General features: G+C 48.6%; 10 protein-coding genes across 10 annotated transcripts; 3 read left to right on the top strand and 7 right to left on the bottom strand.

Annotated features, from left to right (window-relative positions):
* Positions 1-147: 147 nt before the first annotated feature.
* On the bottom strand, positions 148-1,291 carry TrAtP1_002613 (uncharacterized protein; the record flags this gene model as incomplete). Its single annotated transcript, XM_014085271.1, has 5 exons — positions 148-332; positions 418-746; positions 832-932; positions 995-1,153; positions 1,250-1,291. The coding sequence occupies 5 exons, from the start codon at positions 1,289-1,291 to the stop codon at positions 148-150; spliced, it is 816 nt and encodes a 271-aa protein (XP_013940746.1).
* A 1,285-nt stretch (positions 1,292-2,576) lies between these two features.
* On the bottom strand, positions 2,577-3,561 carry TrAtP1_002612 (uncharacterized protein; the record flags this gene model as incomplete). The annotated part of the gene is made up of 3 exons (XM_014085250.1): positions 2,577-2,755; positions 2,806-3,079; positions 3,139-3,561. The coding sequence occupies 3 exons, from the start codon at positions 3,559-3,561 to the stop codon at positions 2,577-2,579; spliced, it is 876 nt and encodes a 291-aa protein (XP_013940725.1).
* A 2,000-nt stretch (positions 3,562-5,561) lies between these two features.
* Positions 5,562-6,230, bottom strand: TrAtP1_002611 (uncharacterized protein; the record flags this gene model as incomplete). The annotated part of the gene is made up of 1 exon (XM_014085039.2): positions 5,562-6,230. The coding sequence occupies one exon, from the start codon at positions 6,228-6,230 to the stop codon at positions 5,562-5,564; it is 669 nt and encodes a 222-aa protein (XP_013940514.2).
* A 917-nt stretch (positions 6,231-7,147) lies between these two features.
* TrAtP1_002610 (uncharacterized protein) lies at positions 7,148-7,312 on the bottom strand (the record flags this gene model as incomplete). Its single annotated transcript, XM_066111536.1, has 1 exon — positions 7,148-7,312. One exon carries the CDS (start codon positions 7,310-7,312, stop codon positions 7,148-7,150), a length of 165 nt encoding a protein of 54 aa, XP_065967612.1.
* Positions 7,313-7,355: 43 nt separating this feature from the next.
* Positions 7,356-8,825, bottom strand: TrAtP1_002609 (uncharacterized protein; the record flags this gene model as incomplete). Its single annotated transcript, XM_014085272.2, has 4 exons — positions 7,356-7,854; positions 7,909-8,024; positions 8,088-8,353; positions 8,405-8,825. 4 exons carry the CDS (start codon positions 8,823-8,825, stop codon positions 7,356-7,358), a joined length of 1,302 nt encoding a protein of 433 aa, XP_013940747.2.
* Positions 8,826-9,166: 341 nt separating this feature from the next.
* Positions 9,167-10,974, bottom strand: TrAtP1_002608 (uncharacterized protein). The gene is made up of 2 exons (XM_014085273.2): positions 10,654-10,974; positions 9,167-10,596 (listed from the first exon to the last, which is right to left on the bottom strand). Exons 1-2 carry the CDS (start codon positions 10,879-10,881, stop codon positions 9,352-9,354), a joined length of 1,473 nt encoding a protein of 490 aa, XP_013940748.1. The 5' UTR covers positions 10,882-10,974; the 3' UTR covers positions 9,167-9,351.
* A 1,032-nt stretch (positions 10,975-12,006) lies between these two features.
* On the top strand, positions 12,007-12,360 carry TrAtP1_002607 (uncharacterized protein; the record flags this gene model as incomplete). The annotated part of the gene is made up of 2 exons (XM_014085274.1): positions 12,007-12,090; positions 12,160-12,360. 2 exons carry the CDS (start codon positions 12,007-12,009, stop codon positions 12,358-12,360), a joined length of 285 nt encoding a protein of 94 aa, XP_013940749.1.
* Positions 12,361-13,062: 702 nt separating this feature from the next.
* Positions 13,063-14,332, bottom strand: TrAtP1_002606 (uncharacterized protein; the record flags this gene model as incomplete). The annotated part of the gene is made up of 4 exons (XM_014085275.2): positions 13,063-13,141; positions 13,194-13,775; positions 13,832-13,945; positions 14,004-14,332. The coding sequence occupies 4 exons, from the start codon at positions 14,330-14,332 to the stop codon at positions 13,063-13,065; spliced, it is 1,104 nt and encodes a 367-aa protein (XP_013940750.2).
* Positions 14,333-16,010: 1,678 nt separating this feature from the next.
* TrAtP1_002605 (uncharacterized protein) lies at positions 16,011-17,980 on the top strand (the record flags this gene model as incomplete). The annotated part of the gene is made up of 6 exons (XM_066111535.1): positions 16,011-16,217; positions 16,371-16,400; positions 16,474-16,670; positions 16,738-16,801; positions 16,856-17,167; positions 17,243-17,980. 6 exons carry the CDS (start codon positions 16,011-16,013, stop codon positions 17,978-17,980), a joined length of 1,548 nt encoding a protein of 515 aa, XP_065967611.1.
* A 769-nt stretch (positions 17,981-18,749) lies between these two features.
* Positions 18,750-20,114, top strand: TrAtP1_002604 (uncharacterized protein; the record flags this gene model as incomplete). Its single annotated transcript, XM_066111534.1, has 1 exon — positions 18,750-20,114. The coding sequence occupies one exon, from the start codon at positions 18,750-18,752 to the stop codon at positions 20,109-20,111; it is 1,362 nt and encodes a 453-aa protein (XP_065967610.1). The 3' UTR covers positions 20,112-20,114.
* Between the last annotated feature and the right edge of the window lie 1,123 nt (positions 20,115-21,237).

Here is a 21,237-nt window from a genome sequence, read left to right as displayed (position 1 = left end):
TCCCGAATTTCACTTCGTAGTATCGGCAGTCGTGTCAATGCTCTCCACATACTCAGTGGTAAAACCGACAACCATCAACCAAGAGTATGTCATCGTCAAAGTCTAGCCGGATAACTCCAGACAACCCGGTTCACCACAGAATCGCGCTCATACCCACTGTTGGTCAGCGTGCTCCGAAATTAATATCCCCCCATGCATCTCAAGATCTAGTTGCTTTAGAATCACGTCGGTCACCTTTGCAGCCGATTCATCGGCAGTGTAAGGTCCCTTGAACCGGTCTGATTCGCTGATAGGGGGGCCAAATGTCTTCTGCATGCGCTGATAGTTGGCATCTACTGAGTGTATCAGTAAATGGTGGCATGAGAAAGTATAGGCAACGTCTAAATGAACGAAATCCCTGAGTTGCACGAAACTAACCTTCGGGTCGCGGAGTGTTGAACTGCGTCTTGATAATACCGGGACTGATTGCCGATATCGTGACGCCGTCATAGGCGTATTGGGCATGAAACTTGGCCACAACCTGGTTGACAGCGGCCTTGCTTATACCATAGGGTGCATGGCCAAAAGTTCGCCATTTAGCTGTCCAGTGAGGGTCACCAACACCGCTACTAATGACGACTCCCTTCTTAGCGGTACCAGTGCGAAGAAGGGGTGCAAATAGGCCGAGAGCATGAGCGACTCCCAAGACGTTGGTCCTAAAGGTCTGGAGCATGTCTTTGTCAAATTGTTCGCGGTCATTGAGGACGCTGAAAGGCGAGGCCATCAGTCAACATACTCTTGCATTCTATTGTGCGGTAATACCGGCGCAGTTGGTGCAAGATGGGCACTCACGCATTTCCAATGTCGTCAATGATGCTATCGCTGACGGCAGCGTTTACAATGAGATAGTCAAGTTTGTTATTGAGAAGCCTAGACGTCTCTTCCGAGGCGGCCTTTCCGGTCAATCAGTTGGTGGGTGAACAAATCGAGAGGTGAATATTAATCCTAGACACACCTTTAAAGATTCAAAGTCTTCCAAATCAGCGGCGACAGCAACGAGGTTTTTTCTGTCCCCCAGATTTTGTTTGAAGCTGTCAACAGCTGCCACCTTGTTGCGGACCAGTGCAATGACGGTGTTGGAAGGGTCCTCAGACCAAAGTTTAGCCAGGGCAAACTAAAACGCCAGTCAGCATTTTGCAACAAGCTTAATTTGGTCATGATATTCCTAAGAAAATTGAGAAGTAGAGATAATTCTTGATTGGGCACGTACCCCAAGGCCGCGAGAAGCTCCAACGATCACGACGGACGGCATTATTAGAGGCCTGAGGCAGCTTCTTGAAGTCAAAAACAAGTACAGACTGACTGACTGAATGTATTATTCTCTGAACAGAATAGATGAGGATGTCGAATGATCTATTAAAGACCTCTTGGAGCTGGGCAGACGGACTACATCTTAAACTAGACTAAACATCTTCAATCTGCTATGTAGATGAAGGTCACAGTTCTCATGGGAGAGCCCCGAAGTGCGAGATGTCATCTCCGCTGGCGATGAGGATTATGAATCAAGTTGGCGATTGGTAAGAAAGCCATGAGTAAAGAGATCACAAAATGGCGAGAGTTCACTAATACAGATGCATGCAGCTGTGGGATACGACGTGTAAGTTTTACGGCTGAGTGGTTTCGCGGTAAATTTCGTGCTTGAATAATAGGCACTAGAGCGATCTCCGCGCCTTTTAGTGGATCGTATAAGCTTCGGAGAAAGTTGCTTTATGTGAGTAATTAGTATGAAGCAAACTCGGGTTTAATTTACAATTATCTTCCCGTTAGCTCCTGGAGAATTAGGTAGAGGAAAATAACTCTTGTCAGGTCAATATTGAAGAGAAAAAAGTAGATAAGGCCTTTGTTAAGTAGAATCTTGGCTGGTTGATTGGAGGCTTATTACTACTGGCTATAGAGCTGTCCAGCAACCTTGAAGGAACAAAAAGGCAGAAAACACCTCTTTAATTTTGCTAGGCTTTCAGGATAGGCTATCTAAATAAAGCGGCAGTCTGTCCAATAAACAAACTCGCTTATGGTTGGCTATTGTGATGTTAATGAGATCGGGGCTGCTCGGCGTGTGATTGAGGCTGCACACAAGAAAGCCGAAACTCGACTGGGAAAAAAAATGAATATATTGTCTCCTTGAAGTAATCGTTATGGTGACAAGCGCTACAATTGTGAAATATCCCAAATATTGATCTAGAGCAACGACATAGTATATAAGTCTCCTAAATTTAAGTAACATGGCGCCAATATGACATTTTGGAAGGATTCAACGGCTTGTGCATGAGCTCTACATGACTATAGTCCAGCTCAAAAATTAATGGCTCGAGCAGCAATTTCGCAGAGTGGCTTCCTTTATTTGGTCTCATTCCGTTTAGATAAATAATTTCACTCTCCTATATATGGGCCGGAGTAAGCGCAGCGTTGAGCAATTGTATATAATGCAGATGCCGCAGATGATTCACAGAAGAGCATGGCTAATGGTATAGGTACTTGAGTCGATCATTTCCAAGTCTAGGGAGAATATTTTTAATATATGTGCGCTGTGAACAAAATTATTGAGCGAATGGGAAGCCATCAATCACCGCACCAATGGAAAGGTATGAGGTGTCACGCAGTCTATCCGAGATGGCTTCGAGCTCGGTGACATCCCAGTTAGCCCAAAGAAACTTTCCTTTAGTGAAAGCAGCTTCTTCGCTTGCCAACCACACAGTGAATGCGCCAGACAAGGAAACTAGCGGATTGTTAGAGAGACTCATCAACACGTATATCCTCTTTACTTACTATCGTCCATGGGGATTTCCATTCCGGCGGCTTGAGTCTTGTCAGCCATGCGGGTCTGGATGCCGCCAGGGTGTAAATTGTGAACACGGATATGCGGGTTTTCAGATTGCACATGCTCGAAGAACCGAGACTCTGCAAGCTTCGAAGGGAGGTAGGACGAGGTCTTCGGCATCAGGAACGAGATAGCCCCTGTTCCCGACGCGATTAAGACGGCGTTCTTGGCTGCCAAAGGAAGGAAAGCCTTTGTAATGATAAACGACCCTTTAACGTTGATCTATCATGATTTTTTAATTAGTTTTGCTGACATAATATTTTCATAGTTGCATTACAAACCTCAAAGCTCTTGAACCATTCATCGACTTTGGCGTCTGCAATAGGCGCTAGATCCGACATGTAGGCTGCATTATGAACGAGCACATCAATCAAGCCCGCGGAACTATTGAAGTGGTTCAGTGCCTTAGTTACTGACGCTTCATCGGTAAGATCAGCGACCAAGACAATGACCTTGGTCGACTTGAACTCCGATTCAACGCTCTCCTTGGTTTCCAGAAGAGCACTTTCAGTGCGCCCCAAAATACCAATGGTGGATGCGCCCGATTCAGCAAAGCTTCTGACAACAGCAGCTCCTATGCCAATTCCACCACCGGTGACGAGTACATTCTTTCCCTTGGCTGAAAGTTCAGGACGCTTTGGGTCAATCTTGTCGTAGGCCTTGGAGTGCCATGTTGTTGTTGGAGAAGGGAAAGGAGCTGCCATTGTTACTAAGTTGTAAGAGAAAAGAAAGAATTTGGGAACAGCGTTTAAGTTAGAAATGTAGCTTCAATTTTGAGAGACAATAAAGAAATCTTTTTACATCTTTATAACTTTAAGGATGTAAAAGATTCCCAAATCATCAAACAACAACACCTTTCCAGAAAGTACGATGATTGTTGAGATACATTTGTCAAATATTGTCGATTTCAAAGCAGTCCTCCCATCATCCTCTTCTCTAGTAGAGGATGGCCCGTCACCGAGTTACTGCTCCACGGGTGCGTGTACAACTGGCGTGGATTGTGGATGCCAGTTGCTATACAGCGATGCTACGGCGAGAGATGCTATTGGTGGCCTTGACGTACCATGCCGCCCATAGTCAGGGTCACTTCCGCAAAAAGATACGACTCCTGACAAAGAATTCAGGACTCTGGGTACGACTAGGACGATTTGATACAAGGCGAGATCCGCTGTGAGCATCCGCGGTAGTATATGGTTATCATATAACCAGAGCAACACAAAACTCTAGACAATTATTCAGCAGCGTCCTATAATTCGGTATTGCGAGAAGGGGCTGAGTTGATGTTGAGTTCAGCTCATAGTTCATGTTGCCATTTTCGGAAAGTGGAGCCCTTTGCTACGCTTTCCTCAGAGCGTTAGCCTGGAGTGATACCCATGCGATATTTTGTCTAAGACCGGGAGCCATTCTTCACCGAGCCTTTCAGCCACTAGAAGGCCGTCCTTCTGTATATACACTATTTCTAGCATACCAGACTAGGGCCACAGATATCATAGCGAGTTCTTTGAGAGATGGCCATGCTTAATAATGTTTTACTTGCGTCCCATCTACAGATGAACAAGGGTGCCACACCATGTAACCAAACACCTTTTGCCATCTCAACATGTTCTATCATGCTGACTTGGCTGTCTCGATCAGCTATTACCCCAGAAAGCTGCTAGCTTCATTCGGGGAAATGGAACCCTTCGCAGCCGTTTTCCTCAAATGGATGTCCAAACGTAAACTCATGCCAACCCCTGGGGTTCGGTCACTCCTTACCAAAAGCTGAATGTGCAGAACTGCATTGTCCAAAGAAAGCGAACCGCTATCAAGAAAGCACATAGTAGTCGCATGATGATACAGGGTATTAGTGTGAAGAAACAGTAGGCTGGTAGGAGTAATCTTGGCCATTCCGATGGAAGTCGGCTCTTTGACTGGAGGCTATCATCACCTAGAATGCTCTACTTTTCTTCTCTCAACAGCATGCAACAGACTGGGTCGCAGTAGCATTCGCGACCAGAGCCAGCTCAAGCTTTCAAGCCCAAATCGAGCCTCTGATATGATCAGTTACTCCAAAAATACGTGGTTTGGAAGTCAAATTTACGGCTAAGATTCTATCTTTGGATGTCGCCACCGTCATTCACTTTTTTAGTGGCTTGAAGATGCTCCATGGGTATGAGTCGAGAATTCTAGCTGGTAGTGCTAATGAGCAGCTACGGATTATTTCTCAACATGATATAGCATCGCAGCAAAGATACTGTATGCTTCCAATATGGGTATCTAAACTCAGGCATCAGAAGATATGAGAAAAGTAATCAAACAACACAGCACTTGCTAAGCTACGGTGGGATCTTGTTGGATATTTGCATTTCTGTATTTGATACCGTACTATTCTGGCTATAGATGTAGCCCAATCTCATTTTGATATATAAGAAAAGTGCGGCTTCCTTTATAAAGCCCAGAGAGTGACAAAATTGACACGTGCCCATGTGCCCTGCGTCTGCCTTCAGACACGGGCGACACCGTAACGCTCCAAGGTAACCAACCAAATAGACTGAAAGTACATATCTATCACAATCTTCCAGATTCCTGCCATTAATTCGCCATAAATCCACACACGTTGCGATATGCATTGGGCAAAGGAGCTCCAAATGCTCATAAAACCATTGCCAAGAGACAAGTTCACTAAACACTTGACATAGGCAGAGTTTGAGCCTTCCGATGGCTCTTATTCAACCTCCTCACTCTGTGGCCAGAATACGTAGTTTGGATCGCCACCGGGGTTGTCCTCGCTCTGGCTCTCTGAGAAGCTACCCGAAGTAGAGTTTTCGAGCATGCCCAGGGGTTCCAGCAGCTGTGGATACCCCTCGATTGCTTGGGTCAATAGATCCAGATAGCCGGTTTCTTGGGTGACAAATTCACTCTGAATCCAGTTGACATTTCGCCTCCCCATCCTTCGGTACTGGACAGGCGTCATTCCCGTGTATTTCTTGAATACCCTGTGGAAGTGCCATTTAGACAGCCCAGCCTGTCTAGCCATCTGGCTCAGGCTTTCCGGCGTGGATCCGCTGTTGAAAATTCCTTTCCTACTTTCTAGAAAGGCCTGAACTTTGAGCACGGCAACGTCTTCCGGCATGACACCGTCAAGATCGGGCCGGCAGCGTTTGCAAGGGCGAAACCCTGCCGCTTGAGCCTCTCTACTGGTTTTGTAGAAGGATGCATTTTCGCGGCGGGGGAGGCGGGCCTTACACACGGGCCGACAGTAGACCTTTGTATTTGCAGAGGCGCAGAAGAAAAGGCCATCGGCGATGGCGTTGCGGTCCTTTACTGCCTCCCAGCGGGACAGGTCATCCTCAAACAGAGATATGCATGCTGGGGAGGCGAGACTTGCATCCATGCTTGTGGGAGAAGTAAAAGAAAAATGGGTATTAAAAGTGACAAGTTGGAGTCAATGTATTGAGTCTTCGTTTGGTAGCAAAACATATAGAAACCAGGAACGTGGATATAGTGCTTTGCTCCATTTACAACGCCGATGGCAGTCTTTATCACGGCTTCCAGGACGGGCTCCAAACTCAACGCCCGGCCTGTAAATGCAAGCCCTGCTATTCCTAGCTTCATTTAACTTGTAGCGTGGCTATTACGAAGCGAATGGCCTCACTCTAGAGCCAAATACTGCTATATTAAGGTTCAAAAACGTCTGAGCTGGGCAACTCACATTGTTCACATCGAGAAGTGGAGATGATCGTCTCAGATCTAGCACTAGCCCGTTTGGGGAAGTGGACCGTCTTGGCCATTTTCCCTAAATTGACAACCAGGGCTAATGTGTAATTGATGGTTAGTTGACGATACTGGTATACAGCAACTAAATAGGCATATGTGCAGAAAGGAATGTATTAGGTTGTAAGACTATAGTTGGATTGAGGCAGCGCCCGAAGATTGTAAATTCAGACAGTAGCCACGTTTAGAAGCACGCTTTTTCCCCCGCCGATTGTCGCCCGGATGTATTGCTTAAACAGGTTTTCAGTCTCAACAGAAATGGATAGCCTCAGTCAAGTAGTTTCAATCTGAGGAAGCTGATTTGTAATGTTGATCAATAACATGCATGGTTTGATGGTGGCCAACTCTAACGGGGTCGGCTATATGTGGTAAATAAGAGCATAATCTGATATTTTGCCCATAATCCCGCTCAAAAGTAATTATTTGTTGCAGTAGCGATTGGAAGACTATTCAGCAGCTTATATCCCCAAAGATCGTGTACGCAGGCAGTCGGAAACGACCGTGTCAAATTAAGCAGTTGTCGAGCTCTTCGCTAGATTAGTATCCGAATACGAGATCCATATCATGTAGCAGCTCATCCGAGCCAGAAGACTCCAAAGAGTCAAGCCAGATGGTTTCCCTTGCAATCTCAATCAAGCTCTGCGGCGAAGTATGGCTCTCCAATGCTTCATCTTCAAGCTTGGTCAAATACAACTCGCGCATGGTACGCTCCTCCAACAAGGCAGCTGTGACCAGTGCCCATATTTTAATCTCGCGGTACTCGGAGCCGATGTAATACAAATTTGATGTTATGAACTGCGCAAGTTTGGCCTGTATGGTGCCTCTCTCGACAGTGAAGAAGGTGAATTTTTGCTTCAGAGCCGACATGATGAGGAGACACACTTGCCGTATCAACTCGCGCACAACAAGCCCCCCCAGTGTCAGGTAGAGTATCAAAGTCTTCCGGTAGCCTTGGCATGGACAAGAGATAGTGCATTGGCGGGCCGATTAAAAGGATGGAATCAACATCCTTTGTCCAGAAGGCTGCGGAATGGCTGTTGAGGTTAACAATGTCCGCGACGTCTGAGATCTTTTGAAGAGCATCAGCAGCAATAGCGATATCAGGCGGCATCTGCTGTAGCTGTACGAGTATCGCTTGCAGTCTTGGCGGTGCTGCTCTGATGCTTGAATTGGTGGTGACAAGACCAGGTGCGATTTCGAACCGGGGTGGAGCATCAAATACCATGGCACCGCACATGTCGTAGCTTAAGTGAATGGTTAGTTTTCTAAGAAAAAAATGCTTCGTGGGAAGGACTTACTAAAGCATCAAGACGAGCATCTGGTACGGCAAGCTGTCAAATCCTCCCCGATCCCTCATGACGAGCCTGAGGCCATCAATATGCACTCTCCAACTATCCCAATCACAGTGTCTCATCTACGAGAGAGGTTAGCTAATACATCTGTGCAGTATATCGAGGGGATCTGTGTAATGGCCTACGTTGAGGCAGATATGTGCCAAAATGTTAGCAATAGTACCCGGGTTTGTCCTTTCAGAGTCGTCATCTAAGCGCTTTCTCAGTTCAATAAGTGACCTTGAGTAGTGTCTCATAATCTCGGGAGTCTTGGCCATGATGTCGTTGGTGTTGAGTCTGCGCCAAAAGTCGGCCGAGTTGCCCAAAGTGACGTAAAAGGCGCCAGGGTCCATCATGGCTGTCTCCCACCACGCGACACGAAACGGCACGTAGAAGCCGGTTACTTCGTTGGCTGGTATCACTTTAGCATTCTTCAATTACCCAATAGTCATCCATCTCATACCGAAGCGGACGAGCTCGAGCATGCGCATGTTAGTCTGGACCGGAAAGCTTCCCAGAGGCGCCAACGATCGGCTGGGCGAGAGTCTCTCCGGATGCGGAGACTGCCGCCTGTTCTGGGCACCGTTTTGAGCAGCAGCCCTTCGTCTTCCGCGTAGATGTCCCCGATGGTCGCTGACGCCCTTCATGACGTGCCTGCGGATCTCCCGCTGGACGTTGCTCTGCCGCCGGATGTCTTCCGGGTGGGACATGTTGACAAAGTGGAGAGCTCCGCGGCCCGACGAGGATGTGCTCGTCGAGAGTTCTGCCAATGGAGGCGATCCGTCCGAGGAATGCTGCCGACTGAGCCGATGCGGGAGGACTTGCTCGTCCTGAGGCGCTGGCTGGTGCTCGTCAAGCCTCCCCCTTTCTGCGCCGGAAGCCATTTTGACAGTTGGTGTCAAGATTAGAGAGCAGTAGTTTGATGATCGATGCCTCCGTAGCTCAAGACCCTTCTTTCAGCTCAACAAATCATGTCGAGTCTGTTGCCGAAAGAGTTTGACAAGAGCGAAGGCGACTTTGAGAGCAACAACAAATATGGCGGCGCCATCTTAGTCATCGCTGCATAGTCGGTGACATCTCACGGCAGAGCTCCGACCAATAGCAGACGTTGAGGGCCTATCGATTTAAAGTAGCCTGCAAGATATTTATAGACGCCACGGATAGGTCCAGCCATGAGATCTGCCCTTGTCCGGGGATTGGAAGTCCTCTGTACTCCACATAGCAGGGACTTTTTGGACACGGCGAGTTTCCGTTTCTTACTGGATCTGAGATCGGTGTTCATCCATGTCAAAAGTTTCTACAAATGCTGTTTCAGGCAATTCCATGTCTCTAATTATTAAACTCCACATCAAAGCCCCCTTTACTTGTCGCTGCTTTCCCCTTGTAAACTCACAACCTCAAGTGACATTACTAAACTCCCCATTTTTCAAGATCCCCGAACTGGCCTCTGTTCCAGTCCCCCTCGGGGAATTCCACTGAACACCAAAGCCCACCCTCGCCATCGTCGCATTCGACAACACAGATTCCTCGAGCTCCAAAAGCTGTGCTTGCACTTCCCCATATGCGGACCAATCTACCATCGCCGCCGCTCGCGACAGCTCCCTTAAAATCGACGTCCAAAAATTTCATTTTCCTCCAACTACTGACGCCAAACATCAATCCTTCGGGCCCGCGAGGAATCGGATTTTGTTCTGCATTAGCAAGCACCCAATCGGCATTGCGCTCCATCTCCTCACTCGTCAGCTGCTGCACCGTCTTTCTAACCTCCATGGCGACGTCGCCCAAAGACATGCTTCGAAGATCCTCCATGGTGAAAGTGCGCAAGAGAGGAACTGCAAAGACGGAGTTGTGAATATACGAGCCAGGGTCTGGCCCAAACCGCTCCGGCAGTCTACCCCGGAGATCTATCGGGAACATCAAGTAGGTCGGAGTGGATGGCGATGCAGAGGAGGAACTGGCCCAGGCACGAGCCAAGAAGGCGAAAACAACGTCGTTTTCACTCAGCCGGACTCCCTCTGGAGCCGCCACTTGAGCTTCTTTTCGCAGCCGGCTAATCTCAGATAGAGGGAAATGAATCGACATGGATTTTGCCCGAGGCTCCGATGCAAACTCCTGCTGCATGTTGGCGGCGAACTGTTTCTCAGCGGCACCCACGATCGGCGTCCATCCCCGCGGAATGTTTTTGGCGTCGTTTGCTGGGCTGTTCTTGTCACCGAGCCCGGATAAAGGATCCCATCCCAACGGTGCTAGATCCGGCACATGTTCTACACCAGAATTCACCGCAGTCGCCCAACCTGTGATTATTCGCTCGAATCCCTTGGCATCGTGGAGTATATGAGGGCTGCGTACACTGATGATTGTCGCGTCGGAAAATGCTTCAACGTCAACTTTCAACATTGGGGGGTTAAGCTCCGGCTGTTTGGGGCTTGGGAAATACTGTTCTGGAGTTCCTTCGGCTGCAACGAAAGCTTGAAGCGATTCGGCGGCAGGATGAAGCGTGATTCGGTCGGGTCGAGCATCTGACTGTGGCAAATGAGGATTGGCGGACTTTACACTTTTTTCTCCATGGTTATTTGCCGTGAATACAACCGCTGGCAAGGTATCACGCGAGAATGATTCCGAATGAGGCACATAGAAGGTGTCCAATGCCGAAGTCTAGAAAAAGACGCATCAGAGTCATTGTTGGCCTGCCGGAAGAGAAACTGCACTTACAAGCCTTGCACCAAGAATTCTATGCTTTTTCGATATCAGAGACTCCAAAGAGTCATGTAATTTGGTAGAATCTAGGCGTCCATTAATGTATATGGAATAGGTGACGACCCAGGGCTTGACGAGATTTGTCGTGTCGAGAGGATTGATGGGCACCTCGTCGAACAGGAGATTTGGAGAAGACTGGTAGATGCGGAATGAACCGGCATGGTTCCTTTTTTTGGAGCCCATCTTGAAGTAGCAAAAGTGAAGATAAATGGCGCCTATTGTAACTCAAAAACAGCTTGATGACCATGACCACGAGAATTGAGGCGAATGAGATGGTATATATACCCCAATAAGTCGTACATGGGTTTTGTCAGCGTCCATAGATGGGGCCGTGACGAGATAGATTCGAGCAGCTCAGCCCCGCAAATCTTCGGATAGCTTGAAAGCTGACAGAAAATGACTCGTCCCGAGATTCATTGTGCAAAACTAGCTGGTTGCAGAGATTTTGGACCAATATAGACTTTGTAAGCATCGATATATGGTCAATGATTCCCTCCAATCCGAAAAGGCCGAGGGCATGCGCGCTCATGCTGCGCAGCCAGCCTCCCAGTATCCATTGAAAGCTTCTGGGATCCGAGCCCCTTGGATTCAAGACCTAAAAGATGCAGTTCAATCCAAAGTAGGGAAAAAAGTTCTAATCCAGAAACTGTGATGATCCAGAAATTGCGAATGTCGGTGAGTCGATCCAGCCCGGTTCCGAATACACAATCGAAGATGGCATTCCAATCTCCTCTGCGCATTCTATACAAGTCACCTCATGTCAATCTGCCGCGCCGCTAATCACTGCCGCACAAGCTTCAACTCCATATGCCTGATCTAGTCAATCAGCTTTCCTTGCTGGAACACCTTATCAAATCCCAGCTTGTATCTCGTAATGTAAGTTAGCGTGGCGCTGACAATTGCCGCTCGGTAAAGCCGCACCAGCCCTTGGCAATACTGAGCTGAGGTCGTCGGCGGGGATCCCGACGTCTATGTAGTTTTTTGAGCAGAAAGAGTTAATGGATCCGTCTCCGGACAAAGTCGTAGAATGTGTCGATGAAGCTTTGGACGCCAATGCGTCTGCACAGTGTCGACATGTTCCGATCACACGATAGAGCTCTATAAATCGCCAGATTGCTACAGCGTCGATGGAGTTTTTGCTTTTGAAAACAAACACAGGGGATAATCCACCATATCATCTCTTCAGATGAAGATAGAGCTTTCGATTTGCACATTTTACCTTTAATCTTGGGGGCCTCTGTCTCCCTGACGGCAGAGAAACGAGCTTCCCCTTATATTTTACTCGTGGTTTTGCTTTTAGGCGACATCATGAATCCAGATTGGAATCACTACTTCCAGTTTGAACATTCAAATGACAGCGAGAGTGCTATGCAGGACATCGAAGACTATCAGGTAGGTGCCAAACAAGAAAAAGAAAAAGAAAAGAAAACTACAAATGCTTGCTCTAATTACTAGCTACAGGTTAGGCTGCAGGACATGGCGAATGAATTGCTCGAGAAGATTGCCGCCTGGTCTGGGAGCAATGTCAGCAGTAAAAACGTTCCGGGTGGAGAGCAAGTCGGTGGTAATAGTGGCCTTTTTAATGATGACGATGCGAGAGAGTCTGTGAGCAAGGGATGTTGTAAAAGCAGCAGAGGGAGAAGGACTCGCAGAAAGAATTGAGCATAGCAGCCACTTTGAAGCGTGTCAAATTAAGCCAGCAACTTTTACCGTCTACTGCCTTTATAGAGACTACCTATCAAATAGTCTAATCCTATAATCGCACTACGTACAAGTTAAGTCTAGAGCTCAACTCTCATTGACCTACTCCGTAATACCGGGCGACTCTGGGGCTTGGATGTCTCCCGACAAGCGGACCCAAATCCCTACTGTGTGAAAAAAGAGTAAAAACAGAAAACTAACTGCGTCCTACTGTAACAAGTTCCCGCGCCCCCCGCATGCTTGGACCATTAGTCCTTTTCGGACAGTGGAGGCGGATGGGATCCATTTGCCTATTTTGGAAAATGTATGTGGGCCTCGAATTTACTGTATGATGTCGGCATTGGAATGGATGCGTCTCCCGGCATCTACGAGCTGCGAGCAATTGACAAACCTAATCGCTGGTTCGTTACTAAGCATCCTGCCTTTGCATTATGGCATCACAAGCGAAAGGTAGCTCTCCATAAAGCTTTAAGAATTACAGCATTTATATGACAGCTATTTTGCTATATGTCTATTCATGCTATGATATAAGACTAGGAACATCCTTGACACTGTAGGCGCGATCACCGGCATGTAGCATTCCCAAATTGACAAATTGACAGTACCTGTGGCAGGGGCGTAATAACAGTTATCGCATGATGAGATGTATCATCACTGTATAGCTTAGAGACCTTGTTTGCCCAAGAAGGCAAGCAGCATCTGAAACGCTTGAGGAGCACTTTTATGAAGATTAATGTTATGCCTGGAGATTGTCAGCTTCAGCTCTGGAATAGTCAGTGAAAGAAGCTACTTACCCTGCTGGCAAATCATCGACAGTTTCTACCACTTTGGCGTTTGAGAAAAGTTCACTTGTGCTGTTAAGCAGACCAAGACAATTGCCGCCACAAGAAGGCAAGTCGTATTGACCCTGCAAGACCAGCACTGGCGCAGTTATGTTGCCATACGGAATCTCGGTTGCAAGCAGAGATGGGAGCCCGCCAACGCCAAACGGCTGGCTGTCCACATTAAAGTTCCATTCGGCCACACGGTGCTCGAAGAATGGCTCGGCAAAGAAGCCGTACGCTTCGGCGTAAACATCAGAAGACGTGAGATATCCCGAGTCAAGGTGTCCCCAGCGGAGAGGATCCTGGATCCTGGCTACGCGTAAATTGCTTCCAGCAAGAAACGGCGCAAAAAACTGCAACGTTCCGCTGAAACCAGTCAGCACGACAGCATCAACCGCTACTTGGCTGGCGGTGGCCGCTGAGAGGTACGATCCATAACTATGCCCGACGAGCGCCACCTTGGACGCAGAGATGGTTGTTTTTGCATAGTGGACGAGTTGGTTGAGGATGGCAGTTTCTACACCAAATTGGGCTTCTGAGAGAGAGTTTGCCCTACGGCAAAGAATTAGACAGATCGCCAAACATGTAAGAGCCTGTGAAATATTTACGGAGAAGATGACGCTACTCCAACTCGGTCGTAAGTGAGCGTAGAGTAACCAGCGGCAACAGCAGCGCTGACTAGACTATAAGACTCGCCGCCGGGGAAACCAGGATTCCAGTAACTGGGGCAATTAGTAACACACCGTTACGCGGTATTGTGTGGATAGATTAGTTACGTACAGTGAAGATTCAAGTATCCCATGGGTTAGTATGAGAATCGATTTTCCGGTACCGCAAAGCTTCGCACTTATAGTGAACTTGCTTTCCACAGGAGTGGATGTCACGCCGGAAATAGGAAGCGGTGCTGTCGGAGAGCCAGCATCTCGTCGTGTAAAGTTGAATGTAAGAGTGGCTGCGTCCCAGTTGTTATTTATGGTAGTATCTAGCTCAAAGCGTGGAACAGACACGGAAACGGGAATATTGATATGTCGACAGGTCTCGGATGCCTGTACAACGCCAGATAGAGGCCAGGCTGCCGTAGCAAGGTAGAGTGCGAACGAGAGATGCATGATGGAAAGATGGGAAACGAGAATTAATAATGGGCATTTGTCTGAGTTGGATAGGTATAAATCTTTGTATATTTATCTGCGCAAGATGAGTGGAGACGGAGCCATCAGTCACTTTGGAAGCAATTTGCTAAGATACTAGCTCTTAGACAAAGGAACCACGTCGTTCTAGACGCCTTATGAATTAGTCAGTCGGCCATTTCTGACAATTAAACTTGATGGAATCTTGTTGATGGTTACAAATCAAGGTGAATTATGCGTAGAGTTCAAGATGGAAATCACTTAACACCTTGTTGCCGACCTGGATACCAGTATCAACTGCGCCCGTCTCTAAAGTTGATGCTAAAAATGGAAACAGTAATGATATCCTGGCTACCCTGCACAAGCAGGATCTGCAGCTGGAGGTTATTGATGCCAGATCAATGAGATAGTTTATAGCTTTTCGCTCGACTTTAACGAGCCGCTAGCTTTCCTGGGAAGAGTAGGCAGTCAGGACGAATAGAAGCCACTGCAGTAAACTATAGTAGAAGACGTGGGCTGAATCCCCAAGCTGAAGGCACTTTAGATTGCCATTAAGGCCTCCATATTCAATACATGTGGCATTCGATGGTGAAGATACCTGAGATACAGTATGCAACATTTCGCACTTACCCAAGTAGAATGTTCTGATTTGATTCGGCTCAAAAGTGATGATGCCGGCTCTTTTTTTTTTTTTTTTTTTTTTTTTTTTTTCACAGGTAGGGGCAACCAAGACCACCGGTTTATAGAGGTCAATGGATCGAAGCCAAGCAGACAGAGCAATGTGTTAAAACGTTTGAAGTCAAAGATACAAACAACAAAATGCTCAACAGCTTATGGCTTCAGATTGGTAGTGCTGTACGAATTCTCTTCTCGTTCCAGCCTACGTAGTGGTTCGCACTCGACTTCACTATGACCGCACCGACACTGAGATGGAGACATTGCCCTTTGACCTGACTGGGCCATACGATTAATAGGTTGATACTGCATATACAAGCTTCGATTTGGTGCCATTTTACGCCTGTAGTGAATATGTCTACATCAAGGTCACATCGAACGAATATATAAAGAGATACCAGTTGCTAAAACTAGGCTAGGCAGAACAATATATTGATACATAAAAGAAAAAGAGAGATAAAATAAAAACAACAATAGCAAAGTAACCCACACTGCTGGAGGAAAAAGTCGACCGACCACTACCCAAACGGCGCCCGCGCTCACCAGACACTTCATTGCTGATGTTGGTGGTACCGGGCAGCAGCTACAGTGACCTGAATCGGGGGCGTTTTTCTCTTGTATGCAGTTACGTACATGACTCTGTGCTCTACGCTCTGAAGTAGATTGGACTCTAGCTACTTGAAAGAGTCTTCACTCTGGAAAAGCTGACAGCGGAGTCCCTTTGATCTCAACACATCTCCTACCTTCCATGGAAGCTGCCTCGTCGACTTCAGTCATCATCACTCTCTGAGTTTGAACTAGTCCCTGCGTCCTTTTCATGTTCTTCGCGCTGAGAAATCGATCGTGGTCGGTGCTCCATTTCGGCAATCTCTCCCACTCCTGGCCAGGCTGCGTCTCCTCGGCAGTCCAATAGCATTTGAAGCAGTAGTTAAAGTCTCTGTCCGTAGTTAGTTCCTGGGACTGTTTCGGCCGCAATGATTTATACATGATCTTCCACTGGCTGAAGAACCGCAACACATTGCCGGTCAAAAAGGTTTTTGAGGTTATGGTGGACGATTTTGGGGACGAGGAAACACTACCGCACAGCGACAAGGCGATTGTTGAGTCCCTAAAGGGTCTCCAAGTCGAAATTTGGGATTGGGCCCGGTTGGATATTCCGACAGGAGTCATCTATCAAGCGGCAGGAGACCATGTGAAGACTATATACCTGTACTGCAGCGGCCTAAGGTGGTATTAGAAGCCTGGGCAGACAGGAATGGACTAGCAAGACTCAAAAATGTAAGCTTGCCACTGTATTCGATAACATGAGAAGCCAGAGTTGAAAATTGCTAACAAATGGCCTTAGTTGGAGAAGGTTTACCTCGAGACCAACCAGGTAATGCTCCCTTGTTGGTTGCGGCACACCATGCCGGCATCGGAGTTGCCATGCGGCTGACATCAAAGTACAGGGCTTAGAGTCTATGGCGACTATGAAAGTATACGTTGAAAAATTCAAGAAAGACCTGCAGCAGATGTTCAAGGAAGTCAACAAAGGGAAACTCGTAGAAATCCACTGCGAGGCAATCAAACCAGCAAAGAAGAGGGACTCGGGAATGGCATCGGCGGCGTCTAAACTCAAAGGAGAGAGCGAACAGGGATTCGCAGAGTAAGTCGTGACGTATATAAGTTATTCGGTTCAGATCAGAGGTTCAATCTAACTGACAATCACACAGGCAGGATTGGCTAAAGTGTATGGATCAGTTTGCAGACATCATCGAGATGTTGGAGAAAGATAAGGTTTATGAATACTGATGTTTCGTGATACGAATTGTTTGCTGACAGACCTGGTAGAAGGAAACGACTCCCATCAAGGTCGCCCTGATTGATGACGGCGTCAAGTCTAGTTATGCGACACTGGACGATTCTATTGAGCGCGGCGACTCTTGGGTGCACCAGCCGAATCCGAGTTCGAGGAGGTCAAAGAATGGGTATTCGCAGAATTACAACACATCCGCTCACGGCCATGGCACCGTCATGGCCTACTACATCTGCCGCATGTGTCCTGGGGTCAGGCTCTACGTGGCAAAGCTCAATCCAGAGCCCAAGCATGGTGACAGCTCAGGCCAAGCGACGGTCTCATTCTCAATTGAGTCAATAGTCGAGGTAAGTCGTCCCGTCCACCTGGGTTTCTCCTCTTGGACTCGGCAAAGGTGCTAATATTGGAATCTAACTGTTCAGGCAATCAAGTGGGCCGTGGCAGAGAAGGTCGAAATTATCTCAATGAGCTGGGCTATCGACGAGAAGGACTCGGACTATCAGACAACTCGGATGGGTGAGCTGCGTAACGCAATCAAGCTCGCGGCCGACAACAACATCCTGCTGTTCTGTGCCAATCCAGACAAGGGCGTTGGATTTCCTGACAACAAGTCTTACCCGAAGCAGCTGGACACCAGTCGGGTTTTCTGCATCGGTGCGGCGACCCAAGACGGCATTCGCTGGGACAAGATCGACGGGGGCGATGCATCCTGCGACTACTTCTTGCCCGGCGTCGAGCTCGGCTTTCCGGTAGAGAGTAGCGGCGCGCGCCGTGTAGACGAGCCACCCACGGTGTGGGAAACGTACAATGGCAGTTCACTATCGTGCGCGTTGGCGGCCGGGCTGGCGGCCATGATCCTCCACTGCGCCCAGGTCAGCGGTAAGACTGCCACGGATGCTGAGTACACCTGGCTGAAGAGCCACCGCGGGATGTGCAGCGCCTTCAACAGCATTCACGTCACCCCCAACAAGTGGTTGCCGGTGCGGAGAGTTTTCGGCCATTCCTCCCTGTCGAATACGAACACGGACGCCTTAATGAAGGCCCTGCGAGAAGAGGTAGTTGCCAGATTCTTTAAAGATGTGCCGCCTCAACGAATAGGACGGGAACAAGCGCCATGGAAGCTGAAGACGCGGACGACTTTGCGGGTGGATGAGCCTTAGTCGCCAGCGTAGGCCTTGTTCTCGCAGATGGATTGAAGGAATGAATGCATTATGAGAGGAGGAGAAATTCTGAAAGTAATGCAGCTGGACGTCTGTTGGTAGTCTTTCCGGCTAGAGCTACAGCTGTCGAGGCCCCATACGCAGCGGCAAGGCTGTCCAAAGGGTGGTTAGAACAGACGGGCGTAAAGCGCGTCCCATGTTGTATTCATATGAGGTTGCTCTGCTCTACATCTCCCCCAGAAGCGTGAAGCGATGTTAGTGACTTTATGATGAATGAACCAACCGCGCCAATAACGGCCCGCCCGCTCAAGCTCGTTCTCTATAGTTCGCCGGCGTGCTTTACTTTTGATCGCAATCTCAGGTAACCCTGAAGGGTGCACGCATGTGCGTGATACCACTCCGGGCTGTCGCTGGCGATACCACCCTTTAGACGCCCTTCTGCAGTGACCCATGTAAGCCCTTGTTCGTGCCAACAAATCATGCAGCCCCAAAGGTAATCAGGCTGTTGCGCCCCCAATCTGCTGACCAGCCACCGCTGAACACTTAAAATCCTTATATATACAGTACATTCATCTTGCAATGCCTCAATGTACAGTACATTCATCTTCCAATGCCCCAATGAAGGCTAGCAACCTTTGACGGTGTGTCCAACTCTTCTGTGTGAAACCAGTGAATGTATGTAATGACTCCTACAGCTTCAAGCTTTCCCCGCTCCCTTCATGTCTGATACCTCAGCCTTTGAGTGCGAAAGAACAGCTGGTTCGCCACCATGACGGCAAGATCAGTTAACAATGAGTTTGAGATTGTTCTAGAGGACAAGACCAACCCGGATGATATTAGCGCTAAGCCCAAGTTCACAATCAGAGGCGCCAACATCGACAACGGCGGCGACAGCACAGGCTTGATCGATGTTAACATAGGTGGCGACGCTCTCATTGTGCAATGCGACTTGGTACAGGCCGTTCACGGTTTTTTGTACAGTGACCAGCCCGCCACACTCGCGGTCTTCCAATTCGGATTCGTGCCGCGCGGCAACAACCGGCGCTTCAAAGAAGTCAAGGTCACCTTGACCTTTTCCGCAGGGGATGTAAAAGCCATCACTCCGTCCAACACATGGGCTATATTCAAGTCTAAGACAGAGCGGGAGGTGAGCCACTCAGTGAACCCTAATCTAGAGGCATCATGCGGACCCGGAAAGGGTAGTCTCGGGTACACGTGGCAACTCAAAAAGACCGACAAGATCAAGGGCCATGCACGTGTCGAAGGTATAATGAGGACGCAAGGTCACAGTTCCAGGCGTGGCGGGAGGAAGAACACCGTCTTCTGGGGGCTTTATGAGAATAAAGCTATCAAGAGCGGCATCCCAAGCTTCATGCAGACCGCCGTGCTACTCAAGAGGGACAAACTAGTAGAGGATCCACTGGGCGAGAGGTTCAGCGCCAAGATCATGATCTCTGGCGAGGTGGACAGGCTTACCAATGTCAAGGAGAAGTGGGAAACTTTGACGGCAGCCATGTCCGGCAGCAGTGTCAAAGGGGAGAATATCCTTTTCAACCCCAAGAACAATCGAGGCACGGTCAAGGATCCTGGCAACCTGCTGGTCAAAGACTTGGAAAAATATAAGAGCCTTGTCACCATACGTAATTGGGTGGATGAGAATGCAGAATTAACGCTCAAGACCGGAGCAGTTGTTGCTGTACCTGCAACGACATCAATGGCCGTAGCGGACAAGCCGGCCCTGGGGCCTGTCGACCAGACGAAACTTTCGGCGGAGGCGGCAACAGGTGCGCTTTCACTCATACCTCCGGTTCAAAGCACCACAATGATTCATCAACCAGCGGCTGAGGATCTCGACAGTCATGCCCAAGTCCAGGAACCTGCTCCTGCGGGTGTCTCGATACCCGTTGTAGAGTCAGCAGCCACGAATGAGATGGACCCCTCAGCTGAAAAGTCGGAGGTAGTCGAAACATCGGGGGGCGAGAGAGTAGCCGAAATCCTGGTGGAGCTACGGGACCAGCTCTCGACGGTTCGTATCAAGGCAAACTTGGTGAGGAGACTACTTCAGCTGGAGGAAAAAGAACGGCACATAATGCAGGAGATTATGAGGCTGGAGAGCTTGCCTACGGATTAGAACTGACGTTGGATATTGACAAAAGGTCCGTACAACCACCAATAGTATGATTTACCTATAAAACCACACTTTATGGAGTCCGCACTTATTCCAGGCGCCTCTTCATGGAGAGCGGCAACTGCCACATCGTTTGCATGATCAACCTCTTCCTGTATTCTATGACCAAGTCCGCCGCTCGTTCCGCGACGGCATGTGCCGTAGCCATTGGATTGCTCCGTGTAATAATCGGGAACACGCAGCTGCAGCCGACAGGAAAAATACGCCTTAAGGGCCCAGAGGACAGTGAAGACGACGGCGGCGGCGAGGAAAAGAAACATGGTCGGTCATCGCGATCAACTGGCAGCGAAGAGTCTTTTCCACAAATATCAGCTTCCATGGTGTACAGGAATTAGAGTTCCTTGTGCGACAGCATTTTGACTTACGGCGGGGATCCGGCGAGGGGCAGCGGCAGAAGCCGAAGCCAAAAAAAGAAGAAATCAGCCAAAAACCAGACGCTCATTGGACACGGATTCAGGGACCGGATCGGGATCGGGATCGGGATCCTGGTAATGGACAGGTGGGGGCGGGCGTCCAACTTACACATGGGGGAGAATTTCTGACGAGGAAAAAAGAGGCGGTCGTCGAGGTACTGGATGGAGAATCTGACTGCCATCAATTGGTGACTGAAGTGACTGAGCAATCGGTGACGGATAGAGTGCGTACAGCTTGTGATGATTGCAAACGAGAGGGAGAGTCGCGAAGATTTTGGCCAGAGTTGGAGTACTACTGCACCGCTTTACTGCACCGCCTTACATTTTGCGATGCGGCAGAATTTCTGCACGGGACATTGTTCCCGGTACACGTCGTGGAAGTACAGGTCCTTTGGGCTGATAGGTAGTGGGTACTTGGATACAGTGACTGGCCTGTGCTTGGTACCTGCAGATTCAGGCTGCCTCAGGTGGAAATCACCTTGGCTGCTGGCACCTGAATATCTTCTGCTTTGCGCTCTCTCAAACATCATCAGCCAAGCCCTGCTTTCGGCTTGTAAATACCCCCTCCAACTCCTTCAACTCCTTCACCCACTATCCAACAACGATGCCTCTCCCTCCTGTGCCATCTCTGCCGCCGCGGCTCTGCGCCCTTTGGT

This window comes from Trichoderma atroviride, chromosome 1 (assembly GCF_020647795.1).
Source record: "Trichoderma atroviride chromosome 1, complete sequence".
NCBI lineage: Eukaryota > Fungi > Ascomycota > Sordariomycetes > Hypocreales > Hypocreaceae > Trichoderma > Trichoderma atroviride.
Note: the sequence above shows the minus strand (reverse complement) of the source record. Positions and strands in the feature narration are given on the sequence as shown.